The sequence below is a fragment of the Gavialis gangeticus genome, unplaced genomic scaffold (genome assembly GCF_001723915.1).
Source record: "Gavialis gangeticus isolate Ggan-Ray unplaced genomic scaffold, GavGan_comp1, whole genome shotgun sequence".
In the NCBI taxonomy this organism is placed as follows: Eukaryota; Metazoa; Chordata; order Crocodylia; family Gavialidae; genus Gavialis; species Gavialis gangeticus.
Window position 1 is genome coordinate 50,392,957 of NW_017728995.1, and position 22,157 is coordinate 50,415,113.

General features: G+C 43.6%; 1 protein-coding gene across 1 annotated transcript in view; it reads right to left on the reverse strand.

Moving 5' to 3' along the window:
- The window catches only part of ACSL3 (acyl-CoA synthetase long-chain family member 3), a 116,450-nt gene that overhangs the window by 80,453 nt on the left and 13,840 nt on the right, over positions 1–22,157 (reverse strand). The window contains exon 3 of the mRNA XM_019503655.1: positions 12,832–13,245. Coding sequence (XP_019359200.1) covers positions 12,832–13,182 — 351 coding nt within the window. The 5' untranslated portion in view covers positions 13,183–13,245. The remainder of the gene's footprint in view (positions 1–12,831; positions 13,246–22,157) is intronic.

Below are 22,157 nucleotides of genomic sequence, written 5' to 3' on the forward strand. Positions count from 1 at the left end.
CTCCAGCCAGTTGGTGACCCATTTGACTGTGTAGGTGTTGGCACTAAATTTGCCTTAATTCACTCCCAACTTGCCTCCTCAATCCCAAACCCAGCAGCCTCATGGCTGATACACTCACAGTGCCTAGTCGGCCTGTGAAATATTTTAAATAAATACTTAATAAATTTTCCAGAGATAATTATATTAGAATCATAAAAGCTGCTTGGATGTTTTCTCATTTCACTCCATAGAGAACACAATTACGGCAGAGACATATTAATTTATACTCTATTTTAGATTTTTCTCCATGTGAGTTAACAATTAAGACGGATTTAAACCTTAAAGTGCATATTTTTGTCTTGCTTGCAAAAATTATCTTAGTATCAAGTTCTGAAACTTTGGAAATTTATGTTATGTATGTAAAAGTCCACCTTTTTACAAAAATCTCAAAGTGTTTGCCTCTGTAACATCCTGCAGTGATTTAATTATGCAGTGTGTGAAAAACATGTTTTTACCGGTCTTTAATTTTTCACTTCTTACATTTCACTGAGCATCTCCTTCTTCCTGTTATGAAACAGGAAGAAAATAGGGCTGTGCAAAATTTCACTGGCTGTTTCGTTTCAACACTGTTTCGACTCATTTCAAGCTTGAAACAGCATCATCGAAACGAAAGGCTTTGAAACAGCCTCAAAATGAAATGAGAAAGTCAAAACATTTTGAAAGTTTCAAGACATTTCAAGTTTCAAAGCTGGGCTTGCCTGCACCTAAAGAGAAACTAAAGCGAGGGGGCGGGGGAGTGGAAAGTACTGCTCTGATATTAACATGGGTAGCTGGCCAGTGACTGTGATCCTTTCCCGAGGTCCCTTCCAATCCCAATGCTCTGGGGGAGGGACAGAAAAACAGCATAAAAACCACTGTTTGAACTGAGCTTTCTCTGCGTCTTCACACCTACAAGTGACACGAGTTTTGCTCTGAACAGTTTGAAGTGCAGTTTCCCAGAAACCCCTCCAACTAACTCCTTTAAAGCTGGCAGGCTTCATGGCTTCATCAGGGGCTACCATGCCTGCAGTTTTCACCCTGCTGCACCTTAACACATACACGTGACAAGTTTGGCTTTCAAGGCTTAGGTGAAGGGGTTTCTGGGAAACTGCACCTCAATCTCCTTGAAACTTGACAGACTTCATGGCCTCAGAAGGGGCTCCCATCCCTGCAAGTTTCACCGGAATCAGGCAAGAAATGACCAAGTTATAGGCGGTTATGTGCTTCCCAATTATAGCCTATAAGCAAAATGTCGAAAAAGCAAAAGTCTTGACGAAACAAAATGGAACAGTGCGTTTGAAACTAAATGAAACTCTAAACAAAACACTGTCCCATAGAAATGGCGAAACAGAAGTCGAAACGGTGTTGTTTCACACAGTCCTAGAAGAAAAGAAACTCCAAATCTAACTTCTACAAAACATTTGACACATTTCTGTGATATCCATCCTTATTCCTCTCCTGTCTAATGTAAATAAATCCAATCTCATCTCTCTGTTGAGTTTCCCATAACCCTAACCCTTCTAGTCACATTTCTCAGAACCATTTGTATTTCTAAAATTTTTAAATAGGGTGGCCAATACATGACAAAGCTGTATCATTGATCATAACAGCATTATTTTTCCTTATTATTCTTCATTTTGTTCCTTACACATCCTAACATCTTGTTTGCTTTCACAACCACAGTTGCAGAAGGAGTTGGATGCTACTATTAAACAGTAAACAAAGGAAAACAACAAAAATCCTGTTTTCTTCATAAATACTTGTTACCACCATTTAAAGGAGTTTGAAACTACTCATCTCTCCCAAACACATGCGTGCTGTATTTAGCACTATTCAAATAAATCCCCATTTGCTAAATTAAAAACAAACAAACCCCCAAAAACTGCATTGCAAAGGTATAACTCTAGCTAAAGGCTAATTCAGTGAGTTGGCAATGAAAGCAAAATATGGATTCTAGTGGCTCTTTACTAGCAATAATGCCTGAGAACTCAGCTTATCTTTCAGAACTTATGGGGCCTATAGAGCTAAAAAGATACTTGAAAATATACCGTACTCAAAATATACTGTTCTTTTATGAACTACGCACATTTCATTTGGAAATCACAGACACAAATGTTACATTCCTAGCTGATCTGTTACAGCACTTTTCTAGAGTATAATCTTACCTTAAAGCAGGGGTGGGTAAAATGGCAGGTCTGACAGGCAGCCATACTCCATTTCTCGGGAGCCCCTGCCTGTGTCACTGCAGCTGGTTTCCATGGAAACCCTGGGAGGGGCAGAGCCATGACAGTGTGGGGCTGGGGTTTCCATGAAGACCGGCCCAAGCAGTGCTGCTGATAGGGCGCATGGCTGGACAGGGAGTTGCTCTGGGGCTGGGATTCTGTGGTGTGGTCTGGAGCCAGGGCAGAACTGAGATCCGCTGCCTGTGCACTCCTGCAAGCGCTGCTTGCGCTCGTCTCCATAGAAACTGCAGCCCCATGCTGTCACAGCCCCACCCTTCCAGGGTTTCCACAGAAACTGGCCACAGTGACACAGGCAGGGGCTGCTGGGAAATGGAGTCTGCCACGGGCTGGCCTATGAGAACTTTTGGTAGGTACCATTTACTACTGTACAATATACTCATTTTTTCTTCACCAGTTTAAATATTGGATATTCAAAAAGCTCAGTCTGCCATTTTTTTCTCACTTAAGTCCAATGTATACTACTGAAAATTATTTTTTGTCCTTCAAATCTTTATTTAAACTCTCTTCTTTGAATTTTATTTTACCTTGGAAAAATTAAAATGTTATAAAAAAAAGATGATAAAATTGCCATCACAATATGCTACTCCCACAGCAGCATACTGATGGGATACTGTCACTAACTTAGCACACTACCCTACCTTTATTTCTAGTCCTGAAAAGTACCTGGTATAACCTATCCACACCTATAATGTAAACTGTTTCTTATGAAAGCTTATGCCTCTGTGAATTAGCTTGTCTATAAGGAGCTGCTCTGCCTTGCCTTATTTCTACAACTGTTAGCTATTTGGGGTTCTCTGCAAAGACACTAATATTATCTAAGGATATGTCTGCACCAGCAACTGAAGTATAATGTAGTTATATTCAAATCAGCAATCTAGCCAATATAGTATGGAGTTACAGAGCAGCCATGCAGATGTTTACCCAGATTCTTAGGTGGATTTTTCAGCCAGCCCAAACTGCTACAGGTGCACTACTACCAATACCAAAGTTAATTATTTTAAAGCTAGCTTGGGTGCATGCACACCACATTTTGGTCAAAGTAGTGAATGTCTAGAGTACACTGAAAATGAAATAAAATGAATCCCTCTGTAAAACTTATGAAAATTGCGTAGCACACTCATAAAACTGTACTTCACTGGCACTGGACACCCCGCAGTATGCTAATGTTTCTGGCATTCGTTTTGGATGGAAGATCTATATACGTTATTTCACACTGGTGAAATGTAACTAGGCAATCCCATACTTTTACTGATAAAACCTTTTATCAAACATAGCATCGTTTATTCTCTCTGGTCTCCTTTCAGGAAAATCTTTTAAGCTCTATGAAAAGATTACCGAGATGATATCCAGGCTGTACTGAAGTCAAAGAAAATTTTGTTATTAACTTTTAATGAGTTCAGGATTTCATGCTTGCTGTACTGTAAACTCAAATGATAAAATCCAATTTACATTTCAGAAGCAGTATAAAGACTGCAGTTTTGTTCTTCTAAATTTTGGACTGTTTATTTGTGTGGTACAAAATAAGGAACAGCAACCCAAAAATGTCATTCCCACAGCCCAAATTCATTTCTTGGTCATGAATAGAATTACAGTAAAAGTTCCGTTAACCAGCACCTTACAAGCCAGCGTACTGGCTTGTAAGGTGAAGTGAAACCGGAACTGCCCACCGTGGGTGGCACTTCCGGTTTCTCTGAGCCCCCACGGCCCAAGGCAAAGCAGCCTGAGCTGCCGAGCCCCCACGGCTCAGGGTCATAACAGGCTGTGCAGGGCCCACATCCCTGTCCAGAAGGGCCTGCAGGGCATGTGGGAGGGGCGGTAATGCCCCGGACGCGGCGGGAGAAGCGGCGGCCCGAACAGGCAAGGACGCCTGTTCGGGCTGCTCAATTAACTGGCATATTTTGTAATCCAGCATCCCCCTTTCCCAGGGGATGCCGGATAACAGAGCTTTTACTGTAGTTAAACAGACTTTCCTTTAATTTTTATTACAAAATATTACTTAAAATTACAACCTATTTTTTATTTTTTCCAATTAAATTGTTTTCCACTAAATTTGCATCTGTCCTCAAGATTTATAAGTATAAAAAATAAAGATTAGACTGCTCTCCTATTGACATTTGAAGAAGTTAGCATTAGATAAATATATAGTTGTGTAAATAATCATAATTAAAAATAACTAACTATTAATGGATTAACGTCAGAGATGTCAAGTGGGGCTCCAGCAGTGTCTGTTATGAGCCCATGGCTGTTAGCACTGGATTTATGACCCAGATACCTTGTTCTGGGCAGACCCAAAACCATCAGACTGACCATGACCTTTCCGTTTGATAACAGGTGAATTTTATTGATACACAGTGACAGCAGGTAATAATGCAAACACTTCTATACCTACCAGTCCTAGAGCTGTCATCAGAGGAAAGGTACATCTAGCCAGTATGCGAGCTTCACCATGAGGTTCTCTCTTGAATGTCAGATGTCAGTAGCCTGGAGGTTGGAGGCCGAGGCCTACTCCCTCCCAGTGAGGCAGGTGAGACAGGCTGGTGGTATGCCCTCTGTCCATAGCGGCCTCGGGTTCCCCTCTTTGGGACCCTTTGCTGCTCTGAACTCCCTTCTTTTGTATTCTTTTCCCCTCCTAATGACTCTTCATCTCTGGCCATCGCCACCTGGTCTCTGTGACTGTCATACTGTCCATGTTCTGTCCTATCAGCAAAAATTCCTTTGTTTTACAAACCCAACACATGCACACATGCTAATTTGGGCTTTACCGGTGTCCTTCTAATTTAGTCTGTTTCCACAAAACTGGAAATCTCAAGGGCTCTGCAATTGGGCACAGACCTGGTGCCACCTTATTTCACACTATGGAACACTGTGGTGCATCTTTAATTTCACAGCCCATGTGTCTGTTTGCTACTTGCCTGTATCAGACACAGCAGACCTTAATGAAACTGTCATAAACAGGCCCTGGAACATTATTCTAATGCATACCTAACTTTACCTATAAGCCAGTTTCCAAAAACAAACCTCTAAATGCCATTTTTCTAGCCATCAATGGCCATTTGCTATTTTAATCCTTTTGATTAATGTCTTAGATCCAGAGATACAGTGTAAATTACTGATTTGGAGATTATTCCAAAAACTGGGAGGGGATGCAGGATGGAATTAAAATTCAAAGTGATCTTGATAAAAATGAAGAACTGAGATAAGCAAAACAAATGAAATTCAAAGACAAATGTATGCAAGGAACGAAAAATCAAATGCAAAAAATTTGTTAAGAGAGATACCCAAGTTGGCAATAATACTGATAAAAAGGATCCAAAGTTTCTGCTGCATATCAAATACAACATGAGTCAGTAATGTGATCCTGATGCAAGAAAAAAATAAAAAATCAAGTGCACTCTAGGGCTATATTAACAGAAGCATTGTATGCAAGACATGGAATTATAGGACAATGCAACATTCTGCTTAGAACGACTGGAGCCTCCATCAAGATAGTGGTGGTGTTTTTCAAGAGGCTGGACAGATGTAACAGTGATGGTTCAGGAATAGCCCTTCCATAGATGCAGAATTTGCTTGGACCCTTGCTTGGCCTTCTAATTCTGATTCAGCCAGATAAGGAAGAAGGCCAATATAAAGCACTGCCAAGTGCAAAAAAAAACTACACAAAAAGGGAGAAAATATCCACATTTGCTAATGTATTTCATTTATATTCCCCTTGGGTATTTGAAATTGTAGAATCTTTCAGACTATGATTTCCAAGCTGAGTTTTCAACAGTAGCATAATACTCAATATTTCTTCAATTAATCAGGGATATCTAGGGTATAGGTTGTCGCCGTGTTGGTCTCAGGACATAGGCAGACAAGGTTCTTTGGGTGAATATGGTATTCTTTTATTAGACCAATTTAAATAGTTGGGGGGAAAAAAAACTGTTAAGTTTTCAAGTTTAAAAACCCTTCATCAGGCTGAGGAAGCCTCTGCAGTTGGTGTGTGCGCTTCCTAGATGGAATGAAAAGTAAAGAAGCCAGAGGCTGGGCTGGTATGCATGTAAGATAGGCAGTCAGTGAAGGTGTAAATTGAGGAGTCAGTGGGTGATAGACAGGCTTGATAGCGGGGAGAAGGGGGATGAATGTAGCAGTTACACAGTGGGGAGGTACTCGGGGAGTCAGATGTTAGGCAGGTTATAATGTGTCATAAATCTAATGTCCATATATTTAGTCCATGATTTTTTGTATTCAAGAGATTCATGAAGTAAAGTTCACAGGTTCATCTCTGAGAAGTGTTTTGTAAGCTTCCTTTGAGGATTAGAACAGAAATTGGAGAGAGAGAGTGGTTTTCTTGTGAGAAATGTTCCCCATAGGTAAATGGGTATTCTGGTCTTTGCTAGATTTCCAGTGTGCATTCATTCTGGTGCACAGCTGTTATTTGATCTATTCTATGTATTTTCCATCGGGGCATTTGGTGCATTGGATGAGATATATTACTGTCATGGGATGGGGTCCCCGGGGATGGCTGTGACGCCCCTAGGGCTCTGTGACCATGCCAATCTTGCCCAAGGGGCACCCTTTTTTTCTCCTGCCATGTCTTGATGTACTTATAATAAATAGGGAGGCTGCCCTTGAGTGTGTACTTGGACACAGTTCTGATGGACGCACTGAACCCTATGGGTTCCACTCCAAAATGGACGCCTCACGGGACACCCTCAGCCTTATGGGCTAGACGCGTAGCTCCAAACCACCCCTTTACTGCACCCCAACCCTCGCAGACGGCATTTACATCTTGTCTCTCTCTGCACCCCCTGGTGCTGGGCTCTCTACAACCATGTCTCTGTGCCCCCCTGGCATTGAGCTCTCCACAGCACTCATCACTGTGCGCTCTCTGGCGCTGGGGTCTGCTTACCTCCCATGTTGCTGCGCTCTCTCTGGCGCTGGGGTCCCCACACCATAGTGGGCCCCCAATAAGGCCTCCTCCTTCCCCAATAGCCTCAGCCCAATCCACCAGTAAAACAGCAACCTAGATATGAGCCCCCGAGCTACAACATAATATAAACAGTTCAGGGTGTTCTGTCCCTTTAAAATGTCAAGCTTCCCCCCAGCACTAAGTGCCTTGTAGGCCAGGGTACCTGTTGAGCTCCTGGAACCCCATTAGCCCTAAGTGCAGCATATCAGACAGCCACTGTCTCTGGGCGATTTCTCCCTGGAGGCTCCCTCCCCTTTGGCTGCTGAAAGAGAACTAACTCCTGCTGGTCTCAGCCGTGGGGTTTATACGTGCCCAGGGCCCTGCCTTCTTCTGGTCAGCTGACCAGATGCAGGTGCATGCTAATTCACTCAGCCTGTTGCCATAGTAACCTGCACCTGTGAGGCTTCTGTCTGGGTCTAAGGGCCCTCTCCCTAAGCAGTTTCTGCTCTTAAAGGAGCAGGCACCTCAGTGCCCTGCAACAATTACATTTCTGGAGGTGCAGCTGTAAGATCCAGGAATGCTGACGGTTCTGTTGTGGGGTGTAGTAATTGTGGGGGAGGTGGAGATGTGTTGGCAGGTTTTGCATTTCTTGTCATGGCATGGTCTGGATCCATTCGGTGTGTTCTTGACCTAAGGAAGTTTGTTTCTGGTGATGTTATCAAGGTTCGTCTGCTTGTTTCAAGGCTAGGATGTGTGGTGCTAGGAAGATCTCTTTAAGAATTGGGTGTCTTTTTAATATGGGTTGCAATTGTTTGAGGATTTTCCATATGGGTTCGAGAGAGGGATGATAAGTCATAACCAGCAGCGTGCAATTCGTGGGGGGGTTTCCTTCTGTACTGCAGCAATTCTTCACAAAGTATCTGGGTGCCTTTTTCAAACATGCAATCTCTCTGGAGGAGTGTCCTTGTTGGTTGAAAGCCTTTTTAAGATTGGTGAGGTGGCAATCCTGGGTGTTCTCCTCAGTGCAAATTCGATGGTATCTTAGGGTTTAGCTGTATATCACAGTTTTCTCGATGTGTCTAGGGTGATTACTGGTTCTGTGCAGCTATGCATGTTGGCCTGCAGGTTTTTTGTATAAAGTGGTCTGTATTTTATCATTCTGGATACTAATCATCGCGTCTAAAAAGGAGACGTTGGTGCTGGAGTATTCAAAGGATATCTGTACACTCAAATAGCAAAATCAGAAGAGGGCCCGACTTCCACTAGACCAGTTGTACTTCAAAAAAGGAGACTAACTCATCATGCCACCACTTGCAAAAGTAAAATGACCCCGGCAGACAGTCTGGTCCAATACACAGGTGACACTGGATTTTATTCTTGCATCTGCCACTCACTGAGCAAATGACCTTAGGCAAATTATTTCTTAAGAAGTGATACTGTAAGTAGTATTAGCTGAGTGGAAAAAAAGCACTGTATTAATAAAAGTAAAGAATTACTTACGAATTTCAAGACTGTTGCATTGAAGAAGCAGTGCGAGAATATCTTTACCAAAAACTAGATGCTGAAGAATAAGTTATATGAATGTAAAATGATCCAAAAGGCACTGAGATCCAACAGTATTGGGGTTCTCGAACTGTGGGTCCTGACCCCCTGGAGGGTCATGAGCAATTTAAAAGGGGGCCACAACCTTCCCAGGGGGTACGCATAGTGGCACAGGGAAGCAGTGCGCGGCAGCGGTACAGAGTGGTAAATGACAGCAACAGCTGCTGTGTGCAAGCTCCCCATCCCCCGCTGCCACCATCCAGAGCTCAGGGTCATAGTATCACAAAGTTTGAGAACCCTTGCAATAATAAATCTGTTCAAGGGGATCAGTACCTTGGAAAATAAGTAAAAGACATTGTTTTACACATATTTTCCATCAGCTCAATACTTGAAGAATAAAACAATTCTTAGAACAGGGCAATTCTTAGAATATATACTCTACAGAGTTGTGACCAAAATATAGCTCATGGGCCAGATCCAGACCACAGAGCCATCATCCAGCCTGCAGGGCTCTCCATGGATCTAAGAATTTGGCAGCAGGGGAGCAGTGGCAGTGTTAATTGCCATTAATCCCAAAGCTGCAGCAATTAATGCTACTGCCACTAATCCTGATGCCATGTTTCCTGACCTGTGGGGAGCTCCATGCCTAGATAACACAACTCTGCGTGACAGATGTGACCCATAGGACTGACCTCCCCCAAAAAGGATGCAAATCTCACTCCCAAAAAAGGATGCAAATCAATTCCTACTTTACTGATAAACTTTACAGTCAAAACACTCAGCTAATTTAAAGTGGGAGTTCAGCTAAACAAATGATAAAAATGAGCAAATCACATGGTAAAATTTTAGGGTCTAAAGTTCTGTTTGCTAAATATTTTGTCAAACATTTAGACAACACAACATTTTTTATCCTGAGATGAAAAGGCTAAGGAGTTTGAAAGCAAACTGATGCAATAATGCTACCATGTGGAACAAAGGAGTACAGCATTAAATGTAGCACTATCTAAAAACAGTCTTCTCAAACTTAACTAAAATTCCACAATTCATTCAAGAGTCATAGAAAAGAAAATTGAAGTCAGTCTCAAGTTCTCAGCCTCACAATACCTTGAAGATACTTACATGTATAGACTTACTTGCATGCTACTAGTTATGCTATTAACAAAAAAAACACCAAAACTGGTAAACAAAATGTTAACCCATATTCAGAAGTGTTTTTGCATACATGCTAAACTTGTCTTCATTTCTTTAGTCAAATGAAATTGGGAGTTCCATATTAAGAGAAATTTTATGTACCTGTTCTTTATGAACACACAATTTTGTACAGTATTTCCCTCTTACTGGAATATTATCACCAGGAGTGACGAAGAACTTTAAGTCACCAGCTGGAGTTCCTCAGCAGAGGACATCTAAATAAAAACTAATATTTATCCACTAACATTTGTATATGACATGGGGAACATACCCATGTGTGTTTTAAATATATGTATTAATATATTACAAATTTTATCTCTTTAATACATCCTTATTAGCACTCAAAAATTTTTTTTTCAAGTGAGGAATCTGTTATACCTCCCTCAGAACTAATCTTTATATACCTTTCTACTCTTCCTGGAAGTCCTCCACAACATACTACCTGTTCCTGATCAGAACATCATGCCGGCATGTGCTTGCCTGATGACATCACATTTGACATTAACCCCAGTGGAGCATACATCAGGGAAGGGGGAGCAGTGTTTAATACTTTTTCCAAAGTCATATTACACAGTTAAAATAAATGTAAAACACTGAAGGAAATACGACTCGACTTGCTTCTCGCTCTATGCAGCAGCATATTTGCTATGTCCACCAAAACAACAGTAATCATTAGAAACCTGGATTTAAGAAATTACAAGGGTGGATAAAATTCAACAATTTAAAAGCAAAATAAGTTAAAATCTGATTTTTTTTAAATTTAATTGTATTATTTGATTTTTTTTGTTAAGATGCTTTTTTTTAAAAAAAAAAATCTATGTAAGGGTAGTTATAATTTAAAATATGTTAAAGATCAAAGCTATCATCATGGAATAGGGATTACAGGCAGTCCTCAACTTACAACTGAGTTACGACAAACAGCATTCACAACGTTTGTAAACTGACACCCTGTTTCAAAGGTTCCAATGCAGATTTCACCTTTACGACGCTCGACACAGCTGCATCCAGTTGCTAAGTCTGGTGTAGTGGGGTGGAGGGAAGGGGCATGAGGGGGCAGATCAACACCCCACAGCAAGGGAGAGATTGTGGCTGGGGCAAGCTCCCAGCTGGGGTAGAAGGATGCAGGGATGGGGTGGGGCAGCTCCTGCCGCTGTGCCACAGGTCCGGGAGAGCATGGGGAGGGGGTGGAGCACATGCCCTGGATCTGCATGGAGCATGCAGAGCACGGGCTGCGCTCCAGGTGGAAGGTGCTGAGAGCAAGGGCTCTGCCCTTCCGCCACTCTCCCAGCCAGGATGGGGAGCACAGGATGGAGTCACTGCACTGCCTCAGAAAAGCAGCATGAAACCACCCCGGCCTCACTGGGTTTTGCTGCAGCACTTCTAGTTTCACGCACTGAACGCCCACCGAGGGACCCCCCTCTCCCCCGACTTGATGGGCCACTGAGGCATAAGCTGTAGAATGGGGTGGGCCACCCAGGCCATGGCCTGACCAACTTTTAACACGTTAATTCAGCTAGCTATGTAATTTTAAAAAATTGATATACAGTTTTAACCAGAATGACAACTGCGTGTTTGTGGGTTATATAATTAACTTGCTAAAAGTTGATCAGGCCATGGCCTGGGCAGCCCACTCCATTCCAGAGCCTATGCACCCAGGGACTCCCCACTTCTCACCCAGCTGCTAGGGGTACACTGACCAAAGAAGGCTGAAACATGTCCCACTTCCCTCGAGTTAAATGAATAGAGGATTGCTGGGGGTAGAATAGACCTGGCCAAAGAAGAGGACTATGGGGATAAGTGCAAGGAGGGAAGGGCAGAAGAAATAAAATAGAAACCTTTTGAACAGAATATTCCAGAAGCCTTGAGGGATAAGTTTCCAAGTATAGCCTTTCTGCTGATTTGAGATCTAGCGAGGGAATAGAATGGTAGGTTTTCCCTTCTATCATGGCAGCAGGCTTGCCAGGCCGTAAGAGGGACTCCGTTTGGGAATATTTTAATGAAGTTCCTCTACCTGTGGGTAAGACAGGTATGCGTGCAAAATGGAAACAGTGCAACAAAGAAATGCAAGGCCTGGTTGCCTGAATGAAACATCATGAAAAGCACTCCTTCTCAGGAAGAAGAGACTTTGAAGATGATGAATAGAACAATGATTAAAATTGAGACTTCCTGACCAGTGATTTAAATTGTGACTGAAATCAATTCGATTTGAATCAAGTCCACCCTGGAAACTACAAAAGTCCTGCTGTACAGAAATATCCTCTTACTCAGAGACATTCAAGATGTACTTGCAGAGTAAATGACTATTTGTTAAGAATCTATAGTTCACCTTCTATAAGACTTCATGAAAAATAAAGTCGTTCCAATTCATATCTGTTATCGCAAACCTACAGCCCTTTGCAAACAAAATTCTCAGTAAACTTCACCATGACCCATTCATTTATGCTTTACCGACAAAGCATCCAATAAAGGCACCATTTCTGGTTGGTAGTATGTCCACATATTATACTATGAAAATTTACAGGAGTAATATTGTTCACTGACTTTAAAGATCCCAATACAAAATTTGAACTCATTCCCCATACTTTTTCTTCTCCATCTCAAGATTTTTACCAAATAAAAATTTAAAGAATTCAGAAAATATTTATGTACAGTGATTTCACTACTGCTTTTTTCTGTTTGGCTACAGCCATAAATGAGAGTATCTAACTCAAGAATGCACAAAGAGGTTTTAGATTGTTCTTAAACAGTGATTAATGAAAGAACAGGGAATTAGAAGACTTAGATTAAGTAGGCATGGAAAGAACTAAAGAAAAGAATGTCTTTTTTTAATGTGAAAAAAACCTTAGTTCTTCAAAATACCTATCACCCACATGGAACTACTGCAGAAAAGAACAGCCATTATTGATTTTTAAAAAGTTACTGAAGGTAGACAATGAAATAACTTACCTTTTTAAAAACTTTTCCAGAAGGCTGGATTTCATCTTCCTCTTTCAAGACTTCCCTTGTTCCCAGGAGCGTCTTGTCCTTGAATTTAGTTTTAGCATACTTGAAAACTTTGTCAAGCGTATCACATCCAGGATATAAAACTGAAGCTAAGCAATGCATGCTGTTAACAGATCTGTATGCACTACCAGGCTGGTTATTCACAGGTTTAGCTTTAATTTGCTTTGATTTTGCAATAGCTTGTCTTGAGCCAGATAGTATGTACCATGGAATATATGTTATAAGTGAATACAACAAGATTATAAAGTTTATGAAATGAAGAAGAACAGGATTGATGGTATGCTTTAGCTTCATTTTGGCTATTTCCAAAGTTTGTAAGTCACAAGGAGAGTTGATTACATGGAGAACAATGAAGATCTGAAGGGAAAGAAAAAGTGAAAAAAGTTAGGCTTTCAGAAGTTAGCCGATAGTCCTATTTAAATATATATTTTTATTATTAGTTTCTGATTAAAAAACTTGGAGAGGACCAGCACATCAATTTACTCATCGAATAGTTTAAGATAAACATCTACAACATTTTAATTTCATATTATAATATTTTTTTCATATAACATCTTGAATTAATTCCTGCCCAATTTTTCTGATAAATATAGGTACACATATAAAACTAACAGCAGCTAATTTAGCCAATCATAATATCACGATATCCATGCCTAGAGCTTAACTTGCAAACTTCAACTCCTTCACCAGTGAGCTACTGACCTTCCTAAAAGCTTGAGTAGCAACCTCCGCTGCTCCCCACACATGAATTATAATAAAAACCCAAAACCTAATTAATGAATAAATCACCCAAGTCCATTAAAAGCTGTATTTGGTGGACACAGCAAAGATCTGTTCCATGGATCCCAAACCAGGTGCACTGAATTTCTTTGTAGGACCCTGTCGGCAATGGAATGTTACTATTTTCTATATGTGAATATACTCCATGACATGACAGGATTTCATTCTTAGTTACTGTATACAAAGAGTGCATTTGTATTATAAACATGGCATTTGACATAACAATAAAAGACAGACATTCTAACCACACCATTCTGAACTCAGAATGAAACCCTGGTCCATTTAAAAGTCAACAGAACTTTTATCACTGAACAAAAACCTGGTCCCATTTAAGTCACGTGTGGTTCTTTTTTAATATACATGGTTTTACTGCTATTATAGAATCATAGAAAATTAGGGTTGGAAGGGAACTCCAACCCTAAATTTGGGTCATCTAATACAACCCCCTGCACAAAGCAGGACCATCCCCAACTAGTTCATTCTAAACAGGGCTTTGCCAAGCCGAGCCTTAAAAATCTCCAAGGACAGAAATTCCACAACTGCTCCAAATAATTTGTTCCAGTGCTTCATCACCTTCCTAGTGAGAAAGTTTTTCCTAATATTCAGCCTACATCTCCCTTGTTGCAACTTGAGACCATTGCTCCTTGTTCTGCCATCACTGAGAATAGTCTAGCTCCATTCTCTTTGGAACCTCCCTTCAGGTAGTTGGGATCAAATCCCCTTTGTCTTCTCTTCTCTAAACTAAATAAACCCAGTTCCCAGACTCTCCTTAAGTCATCTGTCCCAGCCCATGAACCATTTTCATTGCTTTCTCCTGGACTCTCTCCAACTTGTCCACATCCTTTCTATAGTGGGAGGGTGGGGGCAAAACTGGGCACAATACTCCAGATGTGGCCTCACCAGTGCAGAATAATCACTTCCCTCCATTTCCCGGTAATGATCCTACTAATGTAGCCCAGTATGCTGTTAGCCTTCTTGGCAACAAAGGCACACTGCTGACTCATATTCATCTTATTACCCACTGAAACCCCCAAGTCCTTTTCTGCAGAGCTGCTACTTAGCCAGTCAGTCCCCAGGCTGTAGCAGTGCATGGGATTCTTCTATCCCAAGTGCAGGACTTGCACTTGTCCTTCTTGAACCTCATGAGATTTCCTTTGGCCCAGTCCTCCAATTTGTTTACATCACTCCGAATCCTATTCCAATCCAATCCGTCAACTACACCCCCCCATCCCGGTAGGTGTCATCCTCAAAACTTGATGAGGGTGCAGTCCATCCCATCTTCCAGACTATTAATGAAGATGGGCCGGGGCGGGGGGCCAGGGAATGGGGGTCCCCACACCTGTCCCGCAGGCGCCCGTCTTAGGGCCTTGGAGGGGCAGGTGAGGGAGCTCCAGGAGGAGGTTAGCAGGCTGAAGGGAATCAGGGAGGCAGAGGATAAAATTGATGGTTATTTCCTTTCCCTGCAGGGCCAAGCACCAAAGGAAGAAGAGCCCCAGGAGGTACCCTCCGCAGCAGAATGGCAGAAGGTCCCCTCCAGAGCCAGGGCTGCTCATGGTGGCGCAGTACGAGCTTCTCCAGTCCAGCTGGGGAACAGGTATGAGGCCCTGGCGACACTGGAGTAAGAGGAAAGTGAGGAGGAAACCTCTGTTAAGGAAGTCGCTCTACGCATAGATCGGGCTGAAGGAGGCAAGTTGACCTGGAAGAAAAAACGCTGGGTACTCATCATAGGCGACTCCATTCTGAGAGGAACAGAGGGTCCCATCTGTCGCCAGGATCCCATGACATGCGAGGTTTACTGTCTGCCCAGAGAGCAGATTCAGAACATGATGGAGATGATCCCAGCCCTCACCCAGCCCACTGATTACTACCCATGGTCCTAATCCATGTGGGTACTAATGATGCGGCCAGGAGCAGTCCAGATCACCTGATGAAGGACTACCAAGCTCTGGGGGGCAAGCTAAAGGAGACAGGGGCACAAAATACCTAGGTAACAGGCAGGGGCCCAGATAGTCCTGGGATTGGGGGGGTAAGGCACATACGCCCTCAGGAGCCCTTAAATGCGTCTACACTAATACTCGTAGTATGGGGAACAAGCAGGAGGAACTTACCCTCCTGCTAGCCACCACAAACCCAGACATAGTGGGGCTCACTGAAACTTGGTGGGATCCAACACACGACCCAGTGGTAAACATCAAGGACTATAGGCTGTATAGGCAGGATAGAACAGGGAGGAAAAGTAGGGGTGTGGCACTCTACATCAAAGAGCAATACACATCCTCAGCAAACAGCACTGGGTCTGAGGTAGGGCAGACTGAGGTATTCTGACCCAGAGCACGAGGGGGTCAGGGGGAAAGGGACCTAACGGTGGGGGTCTACTACAGGCCACCTAACCAGGGAATTCTCTGGGCAGCTCGCGGAGGCAGTCAAGTCAAGGGACGTGGTCAACATGGGTGACATAAACTATCCGGACATCTGCTGGGAAGAGCAGTTAGCCAGGTCTGACCACTCACATAGGTTCCTAACCGAATTACGGGACCTCCATCTAACCCGGCAGGTGCACAGTTCCACCAAGGGAAATGCAGTGTTGGACCTGGTCCTGGCCACAGGTGACGACCTGATGAGGGGACTGCGGGTGCTTGACCACCTGAGCAATAGCAATCATCGCCTACTGGAATTCACCATCCAGTGCCAAGCGCAGGGTGTCAAAGGTCTACAGCAAGGCAGCAGCTCTGGACTTCAGGAGGATGGATTTCAATGAGGTAAGGAGACTAGTCAGAGAGGCACTGAGGTCCCAGACGGGAGGGGAGTTGGGAGTCCAAGAGGAGTGGTCATTCCTTAAGGAGACAATCCTCCAAGCCGAAAGGCTGACAATCCCCACATGGATCAAAGGGGGCAAGAGCGCTCAAAAGCCCCCGTGGCTCACCAGAAGCATCTCAAAGACAAAAAGGAGGCGTACACCCAATGGAAGGGACGGGTCATCACCAGGGAGGATTATACCTCCATTGCTCGAGATTGAAGGGGGGCTGTTAGGAAAGCTAAGGCAGAGATGGAACTAGGACTAGCTACCTGGATCAAGGATAACAAGAAGTCCTTTTTTAAATACATATGGGGTAAAAAGAAGATACCAAGTAACTTGGGGCCTCTGCAGAACATGCTTGGTAAACTGGTGGTAGCACCAGGCGACAAAGCTAATCTCTTTAACAGTTTCTTTTCTTCCATTTTTCTGAGCAGGGGCAGGGGCAGGGGCATCCCCCCTCCCCCCCCACTGGGAATCCTGACAGACCCAGGACAGGTGCAGCCAGGCCCAGGATTAGTGAGGACCTAGTCAGGGAACTTCTGGAGGGACCAGACACGTTCAAATCAGCAGGTCCCAACGATCTCCACCCCAGAGTGCGGAGGGAACTGGCAGAGGTCATTGCAGGACCCCTGGCACAGCTTTACGAGCATTCATAGTGCTCTGATGAGGTGCCCGAGCATTGGAAAAGGGCCAATGTGGTCCCCATTTTCAAAAAAGGGAGGAAAGAGGACCCAGAAAACTATAGGCCCTTTGGTCTTACCTCGGTCCTGGGGAAGCTCTTTGAGAAAATTATCCAGGTGCACATCTGCAAGGGACCAGCAGGGGAGATTATGCTTAGGGGCAATCAACATGGGTTCATTAGAGGCAGGTCCTGTCAGACCACCCTGGTTGCCTTCTACGACCAGGTCACAAAAGCCTTGGCCACAGGTGTTACTGTGGACGTAGTCTTTCTAGACTTTAGGAAGGCCTTCGAAACGGTCTCTCACCCAATCCTCATTAAAAAATTAGGCGACTGTGGTGTCAACGCCTACACAGTCAGATGGGTCGCAAATTGGCTGGAGGGCTGCACCCAGAGAAGGGTGATAGATAGGTCATTTTCGACCTGGAGGGAGATGGGCAGTGGAGTCCCCCAGGGCTCGGTCCTCGAGCCCTCACTGTTCAATATCTTCATCAGCGACTTGGATGAGGGGGTGAAAAGCACCTTGTTCAAGTTCGCAGATGACACTAAGATGTGGGGAGAAGTGAGCACACTAAAAGAGAGGGACAGGCTACAACTAGATCTGGACAGGTTACAGTGTTGGGCAGATGAGAATAGCATGGGTTTCAACACTGACAAGTGCAAGGTGATACACCTGGGGAGGAAAAAACAGCAGCATATCTACAGGCTGGGGAACACCTTTTTTGTCAGCACAAAGGTAGAAAAGGATCTTGGAGTCACTGTTGATTCCCAGATGAACATGGGCAGGCAGTGTGGGGATGCGGTCAGGAAGGCTAACCGCACTCTGTCATGCATCCACAAATACATTACAAGCAGATCCAAGGAGGTGATCCTCCCCCTCTATGCAACACTGGTCAGGCCGCAGTTGGAGTACTGCATCCAGTTCTGGGCGTCGCACTTCAGGAGGGATGTAGATAGCATAGAGATGGTCCAGAGGAGGGCCACATGATCAGGGGGCAGCAGGGTAGGTCCTATGAGAAGAGACTATGGGACCTGAACCTGTTCAGCCTACACAAAAGAAGGCTGAGAGGGGATCTGGTGGCTACCAACAAACTTGCTAAGGGGGACCAGCAGGCATTGGGAGAGTCCCTGTTCCCCCGAGCACTACCAGGAGTTACAAGAAATAATGGCCATAAGCTGACTGAGAGTAGGTTCAGGCTAGATATCAGGAGAAATTACTTCACAGTCAGGGCGGCTAGGAGCTGGAACCAACTTCCTAGGGAAGTGGTGCTCGCCCCTACCCTGGGGATCTTCAAAAGGAGGCTAGACAATCACCTAGCTGGGGTCGTCTGACCCCAGCATTCTTTCCTACCCATGGCAGGGGGTTGGACTTGATGATCTGCTTAGGTCCCTTCCGACCCTACCAGCTATGAAACTATGATACTGAATAAAACCAGCCCCAGGACTGACCTCTGGGACACTCCACTTGATACTGGCTGCCAGCTAGACATTGAACGATCGAGTACTACCCGCTGAGCCCAACAATCCAGCCAGCTTTCTATTCACCATTCATCCCACCCATATTCCTCAGGTTGCTTACAAGAATGCTGTGGGAGACCGTATCAAAAGCCTTGCTAGAGTCAAAGTACATTATGTACAATGCTTTCCCTGCATCCACAGAGCCAATCATCTCAAAGGAGGCACTCAGCTTGGTCAGGTATGACTTGCTCTTAGTGAATCCATGCAGACTGTTCCTCATCATCACCTTCTCCAAGTACTTAGAAATGGATTCTTTGAGGACCTGCTCCATGATTTTTCCAGGGACTGAGTAGGGGTGCACCAATAGAGATTTTTGGGGCTGATACCAATATCTGATTTTTAAGGAGGCATATCAGCTGATACTGATTCGATTTCTGATACAGCGTGGACAGCTGCCTCCATCTGGTTAGTCTGTTACGGTGGAAGGGGAGGGAAGGGGCATAGGGGGGCAGATCAACCCCTCCCCCATGATGAGGGAGCACGCAAGGACAGGTGCTGCCCAGCCAGGGTGGGATAGGGCAGCTCCCACCACTGCTTGCACTCCGGGAGGGCAGGGGGGACATGTGCCCCTAGATCTGCATGAGGTGGGTTGGGCAGGCTGCAACTGTGGGCTGGAACTGGGGCTGCACCAGGCTCTTCTTGCCTAGGACTGGGTTCAGCCTGCAGGCTACAGAGGGGGCTGTAGCTCCCTCCCAGCACAGCCCCAGCTCTTCCCAGTGCATGGCAGCTCAGCCCTGGCTCCAGCACACCCACCCCATGCAGATCCAGGGGTGGACGTCGTCCCCCCACCCATACCCTCCCCAGATGCAAGCAGTGGCAGGAGCCACCCTCCCTTTACACCCCCCCACCGGATGAGCATCTCAGCTGGGCAGCGCCTGCCCCTGCCCCCTCCCTCACTGAGGTGGAAGGTTGATCTGCCCCTCCCCCCACCCGTTCCCTCTACCATCCCCTTCCACCACAGACTTACCAGAGGAGGGCAGCACTCCACACTGCCGGGCTCTAATCCTCACTGGCTGCATGCATACGCGAGTATTTATTGGCCAAATTAATCAGCCCCATTGGGTCAATTTCTGATACAGCCAATTTTCATTATAAATTGGTACCAATCTGATATCGAACTGATATATTGGTGTACCTCTAGGACTGAGGTAAGGCCAACTGGTCTGTAGTTCCCTGGATCCTCCTTCTTCCCTTTCTTAAAGATGGGCACTATGTTTGCCCTTTTCAGATAGTCTGGGACCTCCCCTAATCGCCACAAGTTTTCAAAGATAATAGCCAGCCACGCTGCAATCACATCAGCCAACTCCCTCAGCACCCTCAGATGCATTGCATCTGGCCCCATGGACTTCTACGTGTCCAGCTTTTCTAAATAATCCCTAACCTGTTCTTTTGTCCCTATTGGCTGCTCACCTCATCCCCAAACTGTGCTGCCTGGTGCAGTAATCTGGGAGCTGACCTTGCCTTTACCTAGGTAAAAAAAAGGCATTGAGTACTTCAGCCTCTTCCTCATCATCTGTCACTAGGTTGCCTCCCCCATTCAATGGGGACCCTAGTTTCCCTGACCCTTCACATCACTTGCAAGCTGGAACTCCAATTGTGCTTTGGACTTCCTGACTTCATCCCTGCATGCCCAAGCAATATTCTTATACTCTTCCCAAGTTGTTTGTCCAAGTTTCCACTCCTTTTTGTGTTTAATCTCACTGAAAAGTTTTCTGCTTAGCCAAGCTGATCGCCTGCTACATTTGCTAATCTTCCTGCACATCAGGATGGTTTGTTCCTGTACCCTCAGCAAGGTAGAAGTAACATTATAAAAAAAAATGTCTACTGTGATGGAATAACCAAGGTATGTTTTCTCATCAAACACACCTAGGTAATAAAAAAGTTACAAAAGCTGGTATCTGACAAGTACTGCTCTTCAGTCATTCTAGGTAATGAAAAGTGTCAATCTGATATAACCCAGTAGGCAGCTTATTCTGTATGGACTTTTTAATGAAAGTTCATGGTTTCAAAGTTTAAAATATTTTACAATATGTATATAATTTTGTAACAAGAACTGCAAATTATAAATCGTATGATTAACACGGGTTTTAGTCTCAACTCCAGACATTCATTTAATAGTCATCTCTTATTAAAACATATAATAAATGACTATTAAATGAATGTCTGGAGTTGAGACTAAAACCGTCAGTGTTAATAAATGACAATAAGTGAAATTCAAGAAAAATGTATCAACTCTGATTTCTCTTCAAACATCATAAATGGAAAAACAAAACATATCACCACCACTACCATTTCTGTATTAAATAGTTTCTTTTTATTCAAGAGATCTACCAGCTGGCTTCTAATATCATTTTTAATAGTTACCCATATCCATAAGTCAGGTAATTAGGAGCCCAAGGGAGGTAGAAACTAAAAAGTTTCCTTCTTCATTAACTGTCTGTATTTATTCTCTGAAAAACAGATGTCTCTTTACATGGAGTCCATTCATGGATAAGACCAGAACAAGAATACACGTGCTTGTCATATGGTCTCCAAATCCCCATTCTACACCCTGAGAAAGTACCCTGCCTAAGACATTGGCAGCCCTTGTTTCAGAGTGATGATTAGTTGGACAAATACAGAGGAAAATAAGTACTTTGTACCTGTTATATTTTTCATATATAAACATTTCTGTTTATTTCTAAATAAAATTGTATGAAAGAGTACCACAGAGACAGCAGTCTATTTCCGGACATGCTAGCTATCTTTTGGTAATATCCCATTATCTTCACGTATCCTCGGAAAACCTGAGGAATCTCTGTTATTTTCCCATAAGTTAGTCATTACATTCTGGGGGAAAAAAAACAATTCAATCATGTATGATTTCACGCCTCAAAGAGTAAGTCATTTAATTGCCTTTCATTTGTAGAATTAGACAAATTACATCTTCCAGGAGTACTTTTCATTTGTTAAACTAAGACAGAAATCTTCTATCAAAGCTCTCCCAGGATATACTGATACAGTCAAAATACTCTGATTAACATGTTTTCTCAATTTTATTTTTTATTTGTATTATAGCAGTGTCTGAAAATCCCAGCCAGCATCAAGGCTCACTATGCTAGGTGCCAAAACACTTAATAGAAGTCCCTAACAACCTGAACAACTCACATGCTAAATTGATAAAACAAAAGGTGGGTGAAAAGGACTGGACAGAAACAGAAAAAAAACCTGTAACATTTCAATTAGCAAAAAACCAAAAGCCATAGGAAACAGGCGCTGATTAATTAAAACTCCTTAAATAGGTTAAAGGGCACGCTAGGTAATCTGTGGAAGAGATTTATGGTCTTAGGCTGTCTTAAAAGAGTACTTAACTCAGATAATCATGTTAGCTGACAGGCTACTGAACTGAATAGTACTCTAGAAGCACCACTTTGCTTGTATTACCCAGTGACACAGACTATGCTATTTTAACACTGGATCTAGCATTCAGATAATAAAAATATTTTTTTTCCAGGG